General features: G+C 33.8%; 1 protein-coding gene and 1 long non-coding RNA gene across 2 annotated transcripts; both read left to right on the forward strand.

Annotated features, from left to right (window-relative positions):
• Positions 1–8767: 8767 nt before the first annotated feature.
• LOC114454028 (mucin-5AC-like) lies at positions 8768–14092 on the forward strand. Its single transcript, XM_028434105.1, has 22 exons — positions 8768–8801; positions 8886–8920; positions 9625–9658; positions 9796–9834; positions 9933–9950; positions 10073–10114; positions 10222–10239; positions 10426–10467; positions 10578–10595; positions 10747–10785; positions 10908–10925; positions 11077–11121; positions 11217–11234; positions 11386–11424; positions 11528–11545; positions 11633–11668; positions 11761–11778; positions 12479–12505; positions 12584–12755; positions 12843–12952; positions 13641–13809; positions 13999–14092. The coding sequence occupies exons 2-22, from the start codon at positions 8909–8911 to the stop codon at positions 14090–14092; spliced, it is 1026 nt and encodes a 341-aa protein (XP_028289906.1). The 5' UTR covers positions 8768–8801; positions 8886–8908.
• Positions 14093–19553: 5461 nt separating this feature from the next.
• LOC114482179 (uncharacterized) lies at positions 19554–20737 on the forward strand. Its single transcript, XR_003676315.1, has 5 exons — positions 19554–19593; positions 19678–19712; positions 20417–20450; positions 20588–20626; positions 20725–20737. It is a non-coding gene; the product is annotated as an uncharacterized LOC114482179 (long non-coding RNA).
• The last annotated feature ends 78 nt before the right edge of the window (positions 20738–20815 follow it).

The raw sequence follows: 20815 nt of genomic DNA on the forward strand, positions 1-20815 counted from the left end.
TCTTGGTTTGTTTCTATATGTATTCTGGATTTGATCTGGATTGCGCATTTCAGGTTAATCGTTTGAAAAAACGGTGGCGTCCATATATTTGGACCTACTCTATCGTTATTAATGGGGAGAGAAATTTCTTACAAGCCCTTAAAGTGTGAATAATCATGTATGAATGATCAGGATCAATGATCCAGATAACTGCCGCTATCTGGAAAAGAGGAAATTTGGCCCTTGGTGGAGGTTTTTCCTCTTTTAGGCTTCTTGAGTGGTTTTTTTTTGCTTATCACAGTACATTGTATTGAGTATTTAATGCCACATCGCTTCTTTCTCCCTTTAGAAAGCTGGAAAAAAGTATTGAAAATTAGAGCGCAACCAATGAGGCATCAAAAAGCCCATCAGGCAAGTGGTTGGAAAATATGGCATTTAGCATTGTCTAGGAAGACCCCATTACACTTGATGGATTTCAAGATTTGTTTATGGCACTTTAGAGTGTCAGTTATTTAAAATTGGACATGGAAAGTGATCCGCACAACCCGCAACCATCACTGTTGCTTTCAGCAGAGCCGTGTAGCTTGTTTCATGCCTTGTTGAATAGGATTTACCTGACGCGTAGAAACTTTCCAGCTGTCTCTCTCCACTTTCTGGGTGCTGATTGATTGGAGTAGATTTGCTTTTTTTTTTGGCCATGCTTTCCTCTCACCCAGCTCAGCGTGGCTATAAAACTGGGTCCTGAGTGAGCGGTGGAATATTAAACACACAGAAAAGGTCAGTCAATATCTAATTGCTTTGTCAACCCAACCTTTATTCATATCGTGAATAATTAAAAACACCATTACTAATTCAGAGGTGGGACTGTCTGTACTCTCAAATCACAAGAAAAGATCTCATTAGGCATTTTTCATAATGAATGACATCTCTCCTGGCTCTGGGGCTCTGCTTTACATGGATGCTCACACCTCTGGGAGAGAGAGATCACCTTGTCTTCAGTGTGCGAAATGTAAAACAAAGGAAATGAGAAAATGTTTTATCTTTTGGGGAGAATAAAGGATAAGAAGAAACCTGCTGGTGCTGCTCAGGGCACAGTAATCCCCGACTGTCAGCCTCCAACTGGGACATGTGGTAATGTATTTATTTGATTTGATTTGGGTTTAGAAGATTCTTTCACAGGAGTGTGAGACATTATCGACTGTACAGGGACTCATTTGTTTTCTATTACTCAAGACGATGCATTCACAGCCTAACTCAGTGGTTCTCAATCTTTTTTGGCTCAAATCCCCCCCCACAACATTTTGCTCAGAATTCTGTGAAACAACAACTATAGATCATAGTGATGAAATTAATGAGTAATAACACACATTTTAAATAATCTCACTTTGTAAATAAGTAGGGATGTAACGATTAATCGTAAGGCAGTTAAAAATCTATTCATAGGTATCACGGTTCAAATCGATTCTCTGAAAATTGAATCGCAGTACTTTTTTTATTTATCCTTCTCTTTTCTAGAAATATAGGCGGCGGGCAGAATCTGCTACTACTTTCTTTCTGGCCGCCTTCTACTCTTAAACATGTTCATAAATGATTCCTTACCCCTTTAGCACCGAAAGAATATCTGTAATATTATGTGAATATCTGCAAAAGTCAGGTTTTTATATTAGCTCTGTCTGCTAGCGCATAGCATCTCTTCTTCACTGCAAGAATATCTGCATGCCAACTGACCACTGGGTTACCAGCGCCCTCTGCTGGTCCAAACAAACATCTGAGGTAAATACAGTGCAATGACTGTTTTTGTTAAGGCACAAAATACATTTTCAGTTGCACTTTTAAAAAGAAAAAGAACTATTATGCAGTTTTGCATTGTTTACTATAGAACCAGAATTTAAATTAAAAGGCTTCTTCTTCATTTGTATTATTCCTTTATTTTTTTCATTCAAGATTTATTTTTAGTTAAATTGCATTGTTTTGAATAGTTTATCAAGGGATTCTTTTGACAATCAAAAATAGAAGGAAAATAATACAGTATTTTCTAGTTTTCCCCCCAAAAAATAAAGGAATATTTTTCAGTCATCATTTGTCTACAGTCCCATTTTGTAAAATAAATCATGAGAGAATCGTATCGTGAACCCAGTATTGTAAATCGAATCGAATCGGGAGTTGAGTGCATCGTTACATCCCTATAAATAAGTGAATGATACAGATATATTTGTATTGTTTTTATCATTTACGGTGATTTCCCTCCTGATGTGGGACCTTTTGGTGTCATTTTGTATTCTTTTTAACTTGTACATATGGCAATAAACTTGATTCTCTTTTATTATTCAGTATATTTTTCTCTTCATTTGTGTATTTTTGTTGTCGTTTTTGTTTGTCGTTGGTATTAATTAAATTATTCGTCGTCAGTGTGTGTGTTTTTGGTCTTGTTTTGTATGTTTCTCTGTTATTTTTGTGTATTTTTTTTCTCATTTTGTGTTTTTGTTGTCGTTTTTGTGTGTTGTTGGTATTATTTAAATTATTCTCCATCAGTGTGTGTGTTTTTGATGTTTTGTGTGTTGCTGGTTATAGGATTTCTCTCTCTCAGTGTGTGTAATTTTGTGTGTTTTGTTGTCATTTGTCTGGTTTTTTTATTATTTAGTATTTTTTTATCTTATTTTGTGTGTTTTTGTTGTCGTTTTTGTGTGTTGTTGGTGTTATATTTAAATTATTCTCTGTCTGTGTGTGTTTCTGGTGTTAGTTGGTTGTTCATAAGTTGTTTCGTATGGTTCTCTGTTATTTTTGTGTATTTTGTCATGATCTTGTGTTGTTTTTCTCTTATTTAGTGTGTCTTTGTTGTCGTTTTGTGTGTTGCTGATAATCGGAAGATTTTGTGTTTTTGGCGTCATTTTGCGTATTTTGTTGTTCTTTGTTTGTTCTTTTTATTATTCAGTATATTTTTCTCCTATTTTGTGTGTTTCTGTTGTCGTTTTGTGAGTTGCTGGTAATATTTATCATTTTTAACTATAAATAAATATGATAAAACCCTGTATTTTTTATGTTTTCATGTGTTAATTTCTCCCCCTCTCTCTCTCAAGTAGTCCCATTGTATACGCTAATGGTACACGTACCCCCATTTGAGAAACACTAGCCGAACTCATGCAGTTGCAGTTGTCCTAAAGAGGTAAAGAGTGCAGATAAAATGCTACATCACACACTGGAGCAGCTGGATTAGCACTTGTAAATGTACACGCAGGGGAGCAATTACCTCTGTTACCACTGCTTCTGTTTGTGATTGAGCCGATAAAAGGAGCTTTCCTCCACTAACGCAGAGTGTATAAACCTTTTTGATCTGGCATTTTGGCAGACGACCGAGCTTCTCACCCCCGTCGCTAACACTGAGCCCATTCTCGGATCAAGTCAAAATACATTCATATCATTTTTAATTTAAAATTGTAGTTTATTTTTTTGTATACCTTTATTTAACCAGGATAGTCTTTTCCACTGCAGGAGACATTGTAACTAAACAAAGAAGCACTGAAACCTGGGCATGTTGACCAGCTTGTGTTTTTTCAATAAAATCTAAAAAGAAAGTTCTACCTTTCTGCTTTTATTAGTTGTTCTAGGCATAAATACCTCAGTTAAGTTGGTTTAAAAGCCACAGGCAGATTGTATGTTATTTTTTTATTTGAAGTTGTTGGCACATGGCATGTTAAAGCCAATGTTTTGACTGTAAATATGCCAATAAAATATATTTCATACATAATGTTCTCATGAAGGTGTACACATTTACAAATTAGTTGTTTCTTAAGTCATATATTTAAAAAAAATTTGCAATAATTGCCTTATACTTTAATATCGGGATATATCGTATTGTATCATGACCTATGTACTGTATCGGGACCCGAATCGTATACAATACACAGCCCTAGTTGTTACCCAAAGTTCATGACCCAATGTGAACTGGGACGTAGATTAACGGGAAAAAGATCCACAGCAGGCTTGGTTATAAAATTCTCTTATGTTATGTTATGTTATGTTATTCTATGTTTAGTGTTGTACCAGTAGCTGTTGTATAAGGGTGCATTCACCCCACCAAATACCCAACGTCATTTAGACGTTCTGTTTTGGGCTAAACCTGGTCGGTCCGTCTTAGCCTCAGTTTAGCCCTAGGGGTCATCAACACCTGGTGCCCTCAGGAGCTCTACGGAAAGACAAGCTGATTTATATTCCAGGATTCAAACTCGCAAAGATAAATACATGAGAGAAATATAGTCAGTATCTTGCGAAGTTAAATAGTGCTGATAAAGTTTTAGTAGAAAATTAACCAACTTTAAATGTTTATTTTCACTGAAACATTGTGACAAATGTTTTTAAGTGTTGCAGATCTAGTGTATGGTGTATGGTGGCATGTTATATATAATATATATGAGATATATTTAAAAAATGCAAGGTGGAATTTCTATAAATTTGAATGAAAATGAAACAATTGCATTATTTAGTAGAAAAAAGTGTTGCATGTACTTGAAACCTCAACGTTTCCTAACTTTTTAAAGTTACTGTTACAGTGTAGCCTTCCTTATTATCTTAACCTCTAATTACAGTGAAATTGTGAAAATTTAAGATTTATAAAGTGAGTTTCAGCACCTATGAAGTAGCTCACGGCTTCAGAAAGGTTGGTGACCCCAATAATAGCAGTTGAAATTGGGTTTAGCCTTAATATAGTCCTTGAAATTTAGTTGTTAGAGGATCGTCCAATTTGGTCCAATTTTAGCCCAAATATAGTCATAATAATTGATTTGCCAATGGGCCGTCCAACCACGTCTAAATGTTTCCCCAATACAGTTGTTGAAGGTGGGCCGTTATTGGACCGTCCAACTTGGTCCAGATTTAGCACATTTGGTCCAAGTTTGACCCAAAAATACAATACATCATTGTAAATAGGACTTCTCATTTGTGGTAAGTAGTTAAGCCTTTTATTTTGAAGAAGAATATGAAATAAAAGGTATTGTAACAACCTTCAAAATTTAACCAAAAATGTAAATCTGATCCTGGTACAAATGGACCACAAAGGTTTCTATAAATAAGTATTACATTTTAGGGAGGTAAGATGTAACACTTCTAATCAATTCATTAATTCACTCTAAATTCTAACATAATTCATATTGAGAACAATAAAAAACAATGGGATGTTTACAGGCAGTGGGGCCATGTGACATCATCAATCATTTCAAAATGGAGGAACACAGGCTCTAAAACGCTATTTTTAGAAATTAATAAAACAAATACAGTGCATAACAATGAATTTTGTAACACATAGATCCACAAATAAGTACAATTCAAAGATTTTAGGCCAGATTTGTAAAAACAGTGGATGATTACTTTAATTTTTTCTCCCAGTGATCATTTCTGAGGGATCATCTCCACCAAACCATGTGGTCCAACACACTGTAGTGAGAAAAAAACTAAATAAAACTGGATGAATTCATTGAGTCTGAACTTTTAAAAATATTCAAGAAAACATTATTTTTGTTCTTACTGCAGAAAGGGTAAAAACTACTAAAACAAACTTTGTATTCATGGAACTTCTAACAACGTTAGGCCTTATTTATGCACTTCAATTTCTTCTTTGTGATGATAAAAAAAATAAAAATGCACGACATTGAAGAGGTGGAGAAGAACTGTTACCTTTAGGCAAATTAGCAGATTAGCAGGACAAGTTAAGCAACTAACAAACAGGTAAAATGGGATTTGAACTATGCTGTTAAGTGTCTACTATGAGTAGAACATGTTCTGCTGGTTACGACCTGTCTGTGTGAGAAGGTTTCCACCAGTTTCACCTTTATGACCACAAAATGTTTGGAAGTTCAACTCTTTGGAAAACAGGTCAAAACATAAAAGTCAAAGCAAGAGTTTTCTGTTACAACTTAAAACTTCATTGAAGTAAACGTGACCAAATCAGGTCAGCTAGCTTAAAAGTTAGCAAGATTCATCCATTAAATCAATGAATCAATTTATATTCCTACGATCCAACTACATCGATCTGTGCTCGGCAACTTGTCCTTCCGATTGAGATGAATGGATCTAAAATGGTTTTAAAAGCTAATCAATCAATTTAAACATAGCAGACTTTATATGGATGTATTTTTAAAGCTCTTTTAATATTAATATTAGCTCACTGTGTCCACCCTCGACCGTAAACCTAATATTAGGGCTGGGAGATATCTAACAGAATTCATATTTCATTATTTTTTTACTGAAAATGCCAGTATACGGTATAAATCTTGATATTTTTAAACATCACACAGGCTCATATATTAACAGACAGCTGCACAATATGTGTCATTTTTGTTTTTTTCTCCTCTAAGAGACAGCACGTGTGAGTGAGTTTGTAGTGTGGCTTGTTTAGGACGCACTCAGAAATCCATCTAACGGTGCTTGTCATGTTGTTTTAAGAAGTAGAGAAAGAAACAACTCTGAAAACTAGTCTTTTATTACAAAATAAAATGTATTGTTATGGGTGATATTGTAATTTTCTATATCGCCAAATTAGAAAACTCAATATGTTTCCCAGGCCGTACCTAATATGTATTTTTATTGAAAATGAGAGCAGAAACATTTACATCCTGTTAATTTAAACTGTGAGTTAAACTTTATTTAAATAAAATATGAATACATTTTAAATGTTGTTTACTTGTTTGTTTATGTCCATCATTAAGTTACAGACGATTCCCTTACAAGAAACATCAGGAATCTATGTTTTTTAAATGTTTTTATTAAAGATTCCCATTATCTGGTACCATAGTAACTAGCTCGTCTATGAAACCTCATGTACTGTCCAGTATTCAGGTATTTATTTACACTGGTTAAACTGGTTACATTATTATTTTGGCTAAAAAGTGACTGAATCGTTTTGGATCAAATCTTTCTAAATGAACTAATATTGTCCATGAATCGATACGGCAACAACGAATGGTGATTAGAAGGGAGTTGTTGCTAAAGGGACTTGTTACAGCCCTACTATATGACGATAGTTATCTATGCTGTGTTGCTCAATACAAAGAGCTGTAGGAAAAATGTCGCTGTAGGAAAAATGTTGCTCCACCACTTGTTTTGCAGTGACGTGTTCGACTTGTTTTGACCAAATAACAAAATATGATAATTGCCGCAACCCTGAAATAAGGAGCAAACGGGTCAGAAAATGGATGGATGGAAATATATAGTCTATAAATATATGTTTCATTTCATATACATTAGTGTTTCTCAAATGGTGGTACACAATACTAGAGAGAGAGAGAGGAAAAATAGCAAATATAACAAATAAAAGCATTAAAAACATGGGGTTTTATGTTTATTTTTAGTAAAAAATGATAACTCGCAAAAGCACAACAAAAACACCCAAAATAAAAGAAAAATATACTGAATAAAAAAAATAACAGAAAAACTACAACAAAATACACAAAACGACACAAAATTTGAGGGATATGACTGTAAATGACAAAAACTATAGAAATAAATCTATTCAGGAGGTACTAAATATTGTTTTATTCACTTATTTACCAAATAAGATTCTTTAAAATGTGTGTTATCACTCATTCATTCCATTATTATGATCTATAGATGTTGTTTCACAGAATTCTGAGCACAATGTAGTCGTCAGACATTAAGGGGGACTTGGATTTAAAAGTTATAGAGAACCACTGAATTATACATTATAATGTAACAGTTTGGTACATTAAAAATGTAAAATTATACCAAATGTAGAACAGATTTAATCAGAGAGACTGGGACAAAAGTTCAGTCCTGGCTTTTTCTGTCCAGACCAGCCCATACATGTGGCTTTTTATGTCTTAACTTAATTATTATTACCACAGAAAACCTTTAAAAGAGGAAACTTTTAAACTCTTTTTTTTTTTTTAATCTTTTTGCAACTTTTTTTGTCTTATTTTTGCCCTTTTTCAAAAAGTTCTGACACCTTTTACAGATTTGAGCTCCTTCTGTCAATAATTACCTTATTTTTTATCTTTTTTTTTGTCCTTTCTTTACAATTTTGGCCACTTTTCACCTCAAATAAGCTAATTTTTGCTCAATAAATATACTCCTATATTCCTTTTTTGTTCCACATTTTGCCTCTTTTTGTTCCACATTTTTCACTATTCTTTGCCACGTTTTACCCATTTATTCTACCCTTTGCCTTTACATACCACCTGGTTCCTTTTTATTTGCCCATTTTTTGGCCACTCTTGACTGCTTTTACCCCATTTTAGTCACTTTTCACTCTTTTCTTTCCATGTTTTTGTCACTTTTGGACCATTTTTGACCACCTGTTACCATGTCTCTCTCCACTCACTCCTCAAAATAAAAATAAAAAAACAACGTAGCGGACCGGCCCACATTTGGTCAACGGCCCACCTGGTTGATGCTCGGTATACCAGATGACCAGTTCTGGATCCAACCTGATTTGGTGACACATACACAAGTGATTTCACTGATATACATCTCTATAGCTCATATCAATAGTGTTGTGATCAAACTACAATATTTGCCAAAAAAGTTATTAAGTGACAATAAAATAGGAGTTCTGTATTAGGTCTGTACTCCTTTTTATTTCATTTTAAAAATCTGAAATGCAAGAATGTCGTCTGAGCGCTGATGACTATCTCACTCATGCATTGCATTTCTTGCGCCTTTTTCTTTTGTTTCTGGGGTCACGACCTTTGGCTGGGTCATTTTACACATATTTCTTCATCAGGTGAAGTGACTATAAAAGCCATGGAGTGGCTTTAAACAGGCAGACTGGGTGAAGAGGTTCACCATACTGTGTTTCCTAAGAAGGCTATTGGGTAAATATTCATCACGCTCTTATTTCATGTGTTATTTTTCACATTTTAATGCTGCTTGTTTTTAATTTGATTTTTCCCTGACAGAGGATTCCTGTTGCTCTGCAAACATGCTTCGACTGGTAAAGTATTATCTTTAATATTTTCATCCATGGGTCATTCCATGTCATTTCAACACATGTTCAGGACATTTCACACACTTTGGTTTTAAAAAATATGATTTATAAAACACAGAGGAAAACTACAATAACCTAAGTTGGATTCCAAAATAAAAATAGAGACGTTGCATAAGAAAAATAGTTTTGTATTCCAAGAAAGAGTAACATTTATACTATAAATTAAACTAGAGATCAGTTTTTTTTCTTACATTTCCACATGCAGTTATGGGCCAATGAAAATAGTAGGAAAAATTTCCAGAGCGTGTCACCGTAGAACCAATGCATATATGTGATTAATCATTAGTGATGTGAACAGTCTATGTTCATAGCTCTAAGCTGATCACATAACAGGGAGCTAAGTTCTTTACTGAAGGACCAAACATGTTCCAGACCCTATTTAGAGGAGCTGGCATGTCCACCAGATAGGATGTATAGCAGATCTTTTTCTATATTCTGAGAGAGTAGGTGGAGCTATATTACTATACCCTCCTCACTAAATTGGCCATTTCTCAAAAAGTCTTCATTCGGTCAAACTAAAAATTTACAGTGTGAAGGAACAATTGATAAAAATGTCTTATTTTTCTAACATCAAAGTGCGTGGGCCATTCATATATTGTATTTTCAAGCAGTGGTTTTTAAATAAGTGCTTTTTGTTGTTTTTTTTTTAGCTCTTCGTTGCCATTGTTGCTGTTCTGGTTGCAGGTGGGTCTAGTTTAAAAATTGGAGTCTCTTAAAATCTAAATTTCTCCATTTTGATAACCTATATGAAATCTACACACACTATAATATGATGTGTAAAGTTTTACTTTCACTGTTCTCTTGGGGGGTGTTTCTCACAGAAAGCATCCAGACATTAGCTGACCCAACTGAAAAACCAGGTGAGAACCAGATGTGTTTTACGTGGTGCATTCAATGTACTCTGGGTTTTGTTGATTACATTCATTTCAAACTCTACTCACTTTCTTTTCCTCCACAGATACAACAGGTGAAGCTGGTAAGACGTTCAAAAATAGTTTAAAATCTTTTTATGTCTTAACACAGATAAATATCACTTATTTTATTTTTTATTTACTCTAAATAAATAAATAAACTAAATCTTCATCACTTTTCCTCCAGAATTAGAAGTCAGGGAATATGCTGCAGCAACTGAAGAACCAGGTGAGAACCAGATGTATTTTTTGTGATGCATTCAATGTGTCCTGTTTTTTTTTTTTTTTTTAAATTAGATTAAATTAGGTCTCTATTAACTTTCTTTTCCTCCACAGATACAACAGAGGAAGCTGGTAAAACGTTCAAATCAACACATGAAAAATATCAGTTTTCAGTTCTGACATCATCAACACAACGATTTTTTTAAATTTTATTTTATTTCCTTCTTCATTTATTTATTTATTTTTAAAAAAAATAAAATTACTCTAAATTAAAAAAGAAAAAAAAAACACTAAATCTTAAAATACTTTCCTCTGCAGAATTAGAAGGCAGGAAATATTCTGCAGCAACTGAAGAACCAGGTGAGAACCAGATGTATTTTATGTGATGCATTCAATGTGTCCTGTTGTTTTTTTTTTTTAAATTAAATTAAAATAAATTTGGTCTCTATTAACTTTCTTTTCCTCCACAGATACAACAGAGGAAGCTGGTAGGACATTTAAAAATAGTTTAAAATCTTTTTACTAACATCATTCACAAAAATATAAGTTTTTTCTTTCATTCCCTTATTTTCCTATCTACACTCTAAATAAATAAATAAAAAAACACTAATTCTTAAAACAATTTTCCCTCTAAATTAGACGCCAGGAAGAAACGTGCTGCAGCAACTGAAGAACCAGGTGAGAACCAGATGTATTTTGACTTAAGTGATGAATTCAGTGTGGTCTGTTTATTTTATTGTTTATTTAATTTATGAACTTAAAATACATTTTGTCTCTATTAACTTTCTTTTACTCCACAGATACAACAGAGGAAGCTGGTAAAACGTTCTAATCAACACATGAAAAATATCACTTTTTAGTTCTGACTTCATCAACACAAAGATTTATTTTTTTTTTATTCTTTTATTTTCATAATTTAATCTAAATAAATAAAAACAAAACACTCATTCTTAAAACACTTTCCCCCAGAATTAGACATCAGGAGAAAACGTGATGCAGCAACTGAAAAACCAGGTGAGAACCAGATGTATTTTACGTGATGCATTCAATGTCTCCTGGATTAAATAATAACTAAATTCAGACTTTACTGACTTTCTTTTACTCCACAGATACAACAGAGGAAGCTGGTAGGACATTTAAAAACAGTTTAAAATCTTTTTACTGACATCATTCACAAAAATACAAGTTTTTTCTTTCATTCCCTTATTTTCCTATCTACACTCTAAATAAATAAATAAAAAAACACTAATTCATAAAACAATTTTCCCTCTAAATCAGACGCCAGGAGGAAACGTGCTGCAGCAACTGAAAAACAAGGTGAGAACCAAATGTATTTTACGTGATGCATTCAGTTTTTTTTTTTTTTTTTACATTAAATTAAAATAAATTTGGACTTCACTGACTTTTTTTTACTCCACAGATACAACAAAGGAAGCTGGTAAGACGTTCAAAGAATGTTTATAAATTAAATAGTTTATATTTATTATAATATGAATAAATCAGTCTCTGTTTATTTGTTAAAAAGGTCTAGAGCAATTGAAACCAGAGGGATTGAAGCCAGGTAGGAAGTTTTCTCTTTTAACTTCACTTTCAAAACACAAACAAACCCAAATGTAACCAATGTTCTTCCTTTTTTTGTTTGTCTTACAAAAGACATTGGGATCCTTCCAAGTGAGTGATTTTACTTTACAGATTAAAAAACAATTTTTGTTGCTATGGTCTAAGAGATCCTCCACTGTTTTACACAATTGTGGCCTAAAACCTTCAAAATGTACTTATTAGTAGATCTATGTTAGAATGAAACATTCAGGCAGCTTTTTAGATCATTTAGCAGATTTTTTGATCATTTAGCAGATTTTTCAGTCAAAATTATAACTTCTGCTGCTTTTGGTTGATCTAAATAATCAGGAAGAGTTAAAAATGTCGATTTAAACCTCTTTTGTTAAATGAAAGAGGATCAAATTAGTTGTGACTCAGTACGCTGACACGCTCTGGTGGCTGAAGTTAGCGATTAAATCACGGACTGTTGAGGATGCACACTACCTGAGGATAGAAATAATTTTGGGTGGGAGTCTAACTTTAGCCACCAGAGATTGTCACCAGCGCTCTGTTTAAGGGAGAGTAAAGGCCCCTTAGGAGAGCTCTTCTTCTCTGCTTCATCGTCATCAACCACATGATAACACTGGCTCTAAAACGGTAAAGCAGTCTAATTTTTAAAAGTTAATAAAACAAATATGATGCAAATGAATGTGTTTTGTTAGATATAGATCTACTAATAAGGACATTTCAAAGGTTTTAGGCCACATTTGTAAAAACAGTGGAGGATTCCTTTGTTGACACTTGTTTCTAATGCTTCTTCATTTCCATTCAGTTTTTCCATGTTATCAACCTAACATCAGTAAGCACCTCTCAGTTCATTTGAAACATTCACAGACAAAGGTCCTATACTTCTAAACAACTTGTTTTCCTATCTCAGAGTGCTGGACCAAGTGGTTTGATAGAGATGATCCCAGTGGTACTGGGGACTGGGAAACACTCCCAAGCCTTCGCAAAGAGAACCCTGGGAAAATCTGTCCCAATCCAGCAGACATTGAGGTTGTGACTCTGTCTGGGCAAAGCGTGAGTCAAGCTGGGGAAAAGATTTTCAAGTGAGTCCAGATTAAACTTCTATTGCACTTTCTCAGAAGATGATGCAGATTTTTTATAATTTTCTAAATGTTTTTGTCAACTTCCAGGATGGACACAACTTTAGGATTCATCTGTTTAAAGAAAGACCAACCGGATAAGAAGTGCATGGATTACAAAGTCCGTTTCAGCTGCTCCCAGCCTTTCTGTGATGATGGAGGTATGATATAAATATGTGTTATATTTACAATATTGAGCAGGAAAAGACTCAAATCTGTTTAGCCATTCATATGTCTATACATGTGAATAGTTTGTAGAAAAAAAAAAACACAACATAATAACGTAATACAATTTGCATTGCCATGACAATGCAAGTTAGAATTCAAAAAAAAAAATTGCCAAACGCTTAGATATTTGTAGTTAGTACTCACAGGGTTCTACTGATAATTGCTCTAAGGAAGGTCAAATAATTTCTAGGGTAAAAGTTCTACTTGTGGAAGCAACTTAAGAGGTGAATGCTAAGCACATTATTAATATACTATATTATATATTATTATACTATAATTCTATGAAAGAGAAAGATTGTTGCTGTAGCTGCAGGATTAAAGTTTTAACAGCAGTTTTTCCTCAACGTTTATGAGCAGCAGCTGTCACACTCTAACAGACCCAATCAAGCAGACTCATTGACATAAAACCTTAAATTACATTAAAAGTAAGAGAGTTAGAATTTTACAAATTAGATAGCATCATTACCACTAAGCACTGGAATATTTTCATCTTTGAATGGTGGAGATCAGTTAAGAATTGACAGAGTAACAGCAGGTCAAAATAGAATAAGTAGGAAAGAAATACAAAGCCGTTTCCCAGTAGCTACAGATCTATTTAGCCTTCTTCTTCTCTCTTTGCAGTGTGCTGGACCAAGTGGTTTGATCGCGATGATCCCAGTGGAACTGGAGACTGGGAGCTTTTGAAAGACCTGAAGAAAAAACACCAGATTTGTGATACTCCTCTCTACATCGAGGCTATGACCACAGGCTTCCTGACTCCAGCCGGCAGCACGGGACAGAAATTCTATGTGTGAGTTTAATTAGTGGAAAAAATATACAATATTACTGGTAAAAATGTGTTTGTCTTTACAAGAAGATTCAAAAATTATTTTTTTATTTACCTGATTACAAACGGGTTTGCTTATAACCCAACAATTTAATGTTTGACGTGATATTTTCATGATTTGATACAAAAGATCATTGTTTTATTGTGTTTCAGGTACAACCCAACTGAGGGATTGGTTTGCCGCAATAAGGACCAGAAATGGGGAAAATGCCGTGACTACAAAGTCCGCTTTGGATGCAAATGTTAAACCTGACCTCCAACAACTGGATTTTTTGCCAATTTTTCTCTCTCTATGAAAATGATTTGTTATGATTTTGTCTTTTTTTGCTTTTCCCAACGTAATCTAATGTGGGCTACTATGGACTAATAATGTCATGTGGGCTATAATTACAACAATTAAAAATCAAGTTTTCTCTGCAATGATAACTTGTGTATGCGTGTCATTTTCTACACATCTATGATACTTTCAAGAATGCAACACAAAGGTTTTAAGAGGAGGTAACGGTTAGGAAGCATCACAACTAAAGATCATTTAGTGGATGAAAAAGAAGGAGGAAGTTATCCTGAGTATTAGCTCACAGTAAACGCTGCAAATGGTCATTGATTAAAAAAAAGTGTTGCATGTACTTGAAACCTCAACATTTCCTAACTTTTTAAAGTTACTGTTACAGTGTAGCCTTCCTTATTATCTTAACCTCTAATTACAGTGAAATTGTGAAAATTTAAGATTTATAAAGTGAGTTTCAGCACCTATGAAGTAGCTCACGGCTTCAGAAAGGTTGGTGACCCCAATAATAGCAGTTGAAATTGGGTTTAGCCTTAATATAGTCCTTGAAATTTAGTTGTTAGAGGATCGTCCAATTTGGTCCAATTTTAGCCCAAATATAGTCATAATAATTGATTTGCCAATGGGCCGTCCAACCACGTCTAAATGTTTCCCCAATATAGTTGTTGAAGGTGGGCCGTTATTGGACCGTCCAACTTGGTCCAGATTTAGCACATTTGGTCCAAGTTTGACCCAAAAATACAATACATCATTGTAAATAGGACTTCTCATTTGTGGTAAGTAGTTAAGCCTTTTATTTTGAAGAAGAATATGAAATAAAAGGTATTGTAACAACCTTCAAAATTTAACCAAAAATGTAAATCTGATCCTGGTACAAGTGGACCACAAAGGTTTCTATAAATAAGTATTACATTTTAGGGAGGTAAGATGTAACACTTCTAATCAATTCATTAATTCACTATAAATTCTAACATAATTCATATTGAGAACAATAAAAAACAATGGGATGTTTACAGGCAGTGGGGCCATGTGACATCATCAATCATTTCAAAATGGAGGAACACAGGCTCTAAAACGCTATTTTTAGAAATGAATAAAACAAATATAGTGCATAACAATGAATTTTGTAACACATAGATCCACAAATAAGTACAATTCAAAGATTTTAGGCCAGATTTGTAAAAACAGTGGATGATAACTTTAATTTTTTCTCCCAGTGATCATTTCTGAGGGATCATCTCCACCAAACCATGTGGTCCAACACACTGTAGTGAGAAAAAAACTAAATAAAACTGGATGAATTCATTGAGTCTGAACTTTTAAAAATATTCAAGAAAACATTATTTCTGTTCTTACTGCAGAAAGGGTAAAAACTACTAAAACAAACTTTGTATTCATGGAACTTCTAACAGCGTTAGGCCTTATTTATGCACTTCAATTTCTTCTTTGTGATGATAAAAAAAATAAAAATGCACGACATTGAAGAGGTGGAGAAGAACTGTTACCTTTAGGCAAATTAGCAGATTAGCAGGACAAGTTAAGCAACTAACAAACAGGTAAAATGGGATTTGAACTATGCTGTTAAGTGTCTACTATGAGTAGAACATGTTCTGCTGGTTACGACCTGTCTGTGTGAGAAGGTTTCCACCAGTTTCACCTTTATGACCACAAAATGTTTGGAAGTTCAACTCTTTGGAAAACAGGTCAAAACATAAAAGTCAAAGCAAGAGTTTTCTGTTACAACTTAAAACTTCATTGAAGTAAACGTGACCAAATCAGGTCAGCTAGCTTAAAAGTTAGCAAGATTCATCCATTAAATCAATGAATCGATTTATATTCCTAAGATCCAACTACATCGATCTGTGCTCGGCAACTTGTCCTTCCGATTGAGATGAATGGATCTAAAATGGTTTTAAAAGCTAATCAATCAATTTAAACATAGCAGACTTTATATGGATGTATTTTTAAAGCTCTTTTAATATTAATATTAGCTCACTGTGTCCACCCTCGACCGTAAACCTAATATTAGGGCTGGGAGATATCTAACAGAATTCATATTTCAATATTTTTTTACTGAAAATGCCAGTATACGGTATAAACCTTGATATTTTTAAACATCACACAGGCTCATTTATTAACAAACAGCTGCACAATATGTGTCATTTTTGTTTTTTTCTCCTCTAAGAGACAGCACGTGTGAGTGAGTTTGTAGTGTGGCTTGTTTAGGACGCACTCAGAAATCCATCTAACGGTGCTTGTCATGTTGTTCTCAGAAGTAGAGAAAGAAACAACTCTGAAAACTAGTCTTTTATTACAAAATAAAATGTATTGTTATGGGTGATATTGTAATTTTCTATATCGCCAAATTAGAAAACTCAATATGTTTCCCAGGCCGTACCTAATATGTATTTTTATTGAAAATGAGAGCAGAAACATTTACATCCTGTGAATTTAAACTGTGAGTTAAACTTTATTTAAATAAAATATGAATACATTTTAAATGTTGTTTACTTGTTTGTTTATGTCCATCATTAAGTTACAGATGATTCCCTTACAAGAAACATCAGGAATCTATGTTTTTTAAATGTTTTTATTAAAGATCCCCATTAGCTGGTACCATAGTAACTAGCTGGTCTATGAAACCTCACATGTACTGTCCAGTATTCAGGTATTTATTTACATTATTTTATTTATATGAAAAATATCTCAACAAAAACAAAAAAACTCTCAAAAATATACAGAACACTCTTGAACACTAACTCTAATCACTTACCAATCGCTAAATGGGAAGCTGAACTCTCAATCACCATGAACACCGATTTCTGGACAGAAATTTGTTGCAATACCTTTAAGATGACTAAAAACACAAATCTTCAGCTAATTCAATACAAGGTCCTCCACAGATCCCACATTACCCAACAGAAAATGTATAAAATGGGCTTCTCCCCAACAGACATCTGCTCTCAGTGCACCCAGGGAACAGCTGATTCATATTTACATGCCGTATGGCTTTGTTCGCCAGTTCAACAGTTTTGGTTTCTAATCACTGAAAAACTGTCCTCCATTTTGGACTACAGGATTCCTCAGTCTCCAAATCTATGTCTGTTAGGAGACCTGACTATGCTTGATATTCCAGCAAACCAATCACAATCCATCCTTGCGGCACTTGCCATAGCAAAAAAAACAATATTAGTGAATTGGAAAGATAAAAAATCCTTAAACATAAACCAATGGCGAAATCTCCTCATAGAATTTATTTCCATGGAAAAGATGAAAAAATAAAATAACCTGCTTTGAGGAGCGTTGGACTCCTGTTCTAATTGCATTGAATCTTGATTTTTCTTTCTTAGCCTGATGATCTAGCCTGCAAGCAACTGCCAGCACCACTCTTTACTAAAAAAAAAAAAAAAAAAAAAAAAAAGAAAAAGGGATTTATTTACACTGGTTAAACTGGTTACATTATTTTTTTGGCTAAAAAGTTACTGAATCGTTTTGGATCAAATCTTTCTAAATGAACTAATATTGTCCATGAATCGATACGGCAACAACGAATGGTGATTAGAAGGGAGTTGTTGCTAAAGGGACTTGTTACAGCCCTACTATATGATGATAGTTATCTATGCTGTGTTGCTCAATACAAAGAGCTGTAGGAAAAATGTCGCTGTAGGAAAAATGTCGCTCCACCACTTGTTTTGCAGTGACGTGTTCGACTTGTTTTAACCAAATAACAAAATATGATAATTGCCGCAACCCTGAAATAAGGAGCAAACGGGTCAGAAAATGGATGGATGGAAATATATAGTCTATAAATATATGTTTCATATCATATACATTAGTGTTTCTCAAATGGTGGTACACAATACTAGAGAGAGAGAGAGAGGAAAAATAGCAAATATAACAAATAAAAGCATTAAAAACATGGGGTTTTATGTTTATTTTTAGTAAAAAATGATAACTCACAAAAGCACAACAAAAACACCCAAAATAAAAGAAAAATATACTGAATAAAAAAAATAACAGAAAAACTACAACAAAATACACAAAACGACACAAAATTTGAGGGATATGACTGTAAATGACAAAAACTATAGAAATAAATCTATTCAGGAGGTACTAAATATTGTTTTATTCACTTATTTACCAAATAAGATTCTTTAAAATGTGTGTTATCACTCATTCATTCCATTATTATGATCTATAGATGTTGTTTCACAGAATTCTGAGCACAATGTAGTCGTCAGACATTAAGGGGGACTTGGATTTAAAAGTTATAGAGAACCACTGAATTATACATTATAATGCAACAGTTTGGTGCGTTAAAAATGTAAAATTATACCAAATGTAGAACAGATTTAATCAGAGAGACTGGGACAAAAGTTCAGTCCTGGCTTTTTCTGTCCAGACCAGCCCATACATGTGGCTTTTTATGTCTTAATTATTATTACCACAGAAAACCTTTAAAAGGGGAAACTTTTAAACTCTTTTTTTTTAAATTTTTTTAAAAATCTTTTTGCAACTGTTTTTGTCTTATTTTTGCCCTTTTTCAAAAAGTTCTGACACCTTTTACAGATTTGAGCTCCTTCTGTCAATAAATACCTTATTTTTTATCTTTTTTTTTTTTTTTTACACTTTTATCCAATTTTTGTCCTTTCTTTACAATTTTGGCCACTTTTCACCCCAAATAAGCTAATTTTTGCTCAATAAATACACTCCTATATTCCTTTTTTGTTCCACATTTTGCCTCTTTTTGTTCCACATTTTTCACTATTCTTTGCCATGTTTTACCCATTTATTCTACCCTTTGCCTTTACATACCACCTGGTTCCTTTTTATTTGCCCATTTTTTGGCCACTCTTGACTGCTTTTACCTCATTTTAGTCACTTTTCACTCTTTTCTTTCCATGTTTTTTGTCACTTTTGGACCATTTTTGGCCACCTGTTACCATGTCTCTCTCCACTCACTCCTCAAAATAAAAATAAAAAAACAACGTAGCGGACCGGCCCACATTTGGTCAACGGCCCACCTGGTTGATGCTCGGTATACCAGATGACCAGTTCTGGATCCAACCTGATTTTGTGACAACATGCACATACACAAGTGATTTCACTGATATACATCTCTATAGCTCATATCAATAGTGTTGTGATCAAACTACAATATTTGCCAAAAAAGTTATTAAGTGACAATAAAATAGGAGTTCTGTATTAGGTCTGTACTCCTTTTTATTTCATTTTAAAAATCTGAAATGCAAGAATGTGGTCTGAGCGCTGATGACTATCTCACTCATGCATTGCATTTCTTGCGCCTTTTTCTTTTGTTTGTGGGGTCACGACCTTTGGCTGGGTCATTTTACACATATTTCTTCATCAGGTGAAGTGACTATAAAAGCCATGGAGTGGCTTTAAACAGGCAGACTGGGTGAAGAGGTTCACCATACTGTGTTTCCTAAGAAGGCTATTGGGTAAATATTCATCACGCTCTTATTTCATGTGTTATTTTTCACATTTTAATGCTGCTTGTTTTTAATTTGATTTTTCCCTGACAGAGGATTCCTGTTGCTCTGCAAACATGCTTCGACTGGTAAAGTATTATCTTTAATATTTTCATCCATGGGTCATTCCATGTCATTTCAACACATGTTCAGGACATTTCACACACTTTGGTTTTAAAAAATATGATTTATTAGACACAGAGGAAAACTACAATAACCTAAGTTGGATTCCAAAATAAAAATAGAGACGTTGCATAAGAAAAATAGTTTTGTATTCCAAGAAAGAGTAACATTTATACTATAAATTAAACTAGAGATCAGTTTTTTTTCTTACATTTCCACATGCAGTTATGGGCCAATGAAAATAGTAGGAAACATTTCCAGAGCGTGTCACCGTAGAACCAATGCATATATGTGATTAATCATTAGTGATGTGAACAGTCTATGTTCATAGCTCTAAGCTGATCACATAACAGGGAGCTAAGTTCTTTACTGAAGGACCAAACATGTTCCAGACCCTATTTAGAGGAGCTGGCATGTCCACCAGATAGGATGTATAGCAGATCTTTTTCTATATTCTGAGAGAGTAGGTGGAGCTATATTACTATACCCTCCTCACTAAATTGGCCATTTCTCAAAAAGTCTTCATTCGGTCAAACTAAAAATTTACAGTGTGAAGGAACAATTGATAAAAATGTCTAATTTTTCTAACATCAAAATGCGTGGGCCATTCATATATTGTATTTTCAAGCAGTGGTTTTTAAATAAGTGCTTTTTGTTGTTTTTGTTTTAGCTCTTCGTTGCCATTGTTGCTGTTCTGGTTGCAGGTGGGTCTAGTTTAAAAATTGGAGTCTCTTAAAATCTAAATTTCTCCATTTTGATAACCTATATGAAATCTACACACACTATAATATGATGTGTAAAGTTTTACTTTCACTGTTCTCTTGGGGGGTGTTTCTCACAGAAAGCATCCAGACATTAGCTGACCCAACTGAAAAACCAGGTGAGAACCAGATGTGTTTTACGTGGTGCATTCAATGTACTCTGGGTTTTGTTGATTACATTAATTTCAAACTCTACTCACTTTCTTTTCCTCCACAGATACAACAGGTGAAGCTGGTAAGACGTTCAAAAATAGTTTAAAATCTTTTTATGTCTTAACACAGATAAATATCACTTATTTTATTTTTTA

Source organism: Gouania willdenowi, chromosome 20 (assembly GCF_900634775.1).
Source record: "Gouania willdenowi chromosome 20, fGouWil2.1, whole genome shotgun sequence".
Lineage (NCBI taxonomy): Eukaryota > Metazoa > Chordata > Actinopteri > Blenniiformes > Gobiesocidae > Gouania > Gouania willdenowi.

Bases quoted from the DNA above. Each gene is read 5' to 3' on its own strand.
- LOC114454028 (XM_028434105.1), top strand. The intron at 9,659-9,795 runs GTGGGTCTAGTT...TGTTTCTCACAG, and splicing joins TGTTGCTGTTCTGGTTGCAG to AAAGCATCCAGACATTAGCT. The intron at 12,756-12,842 runs GTGAGTCCAGAT...GTCAACTTCCAG, and splicing joins GCTGGGGAAAAGATTTTCAA to GATGGACACAACTTTAGGAT.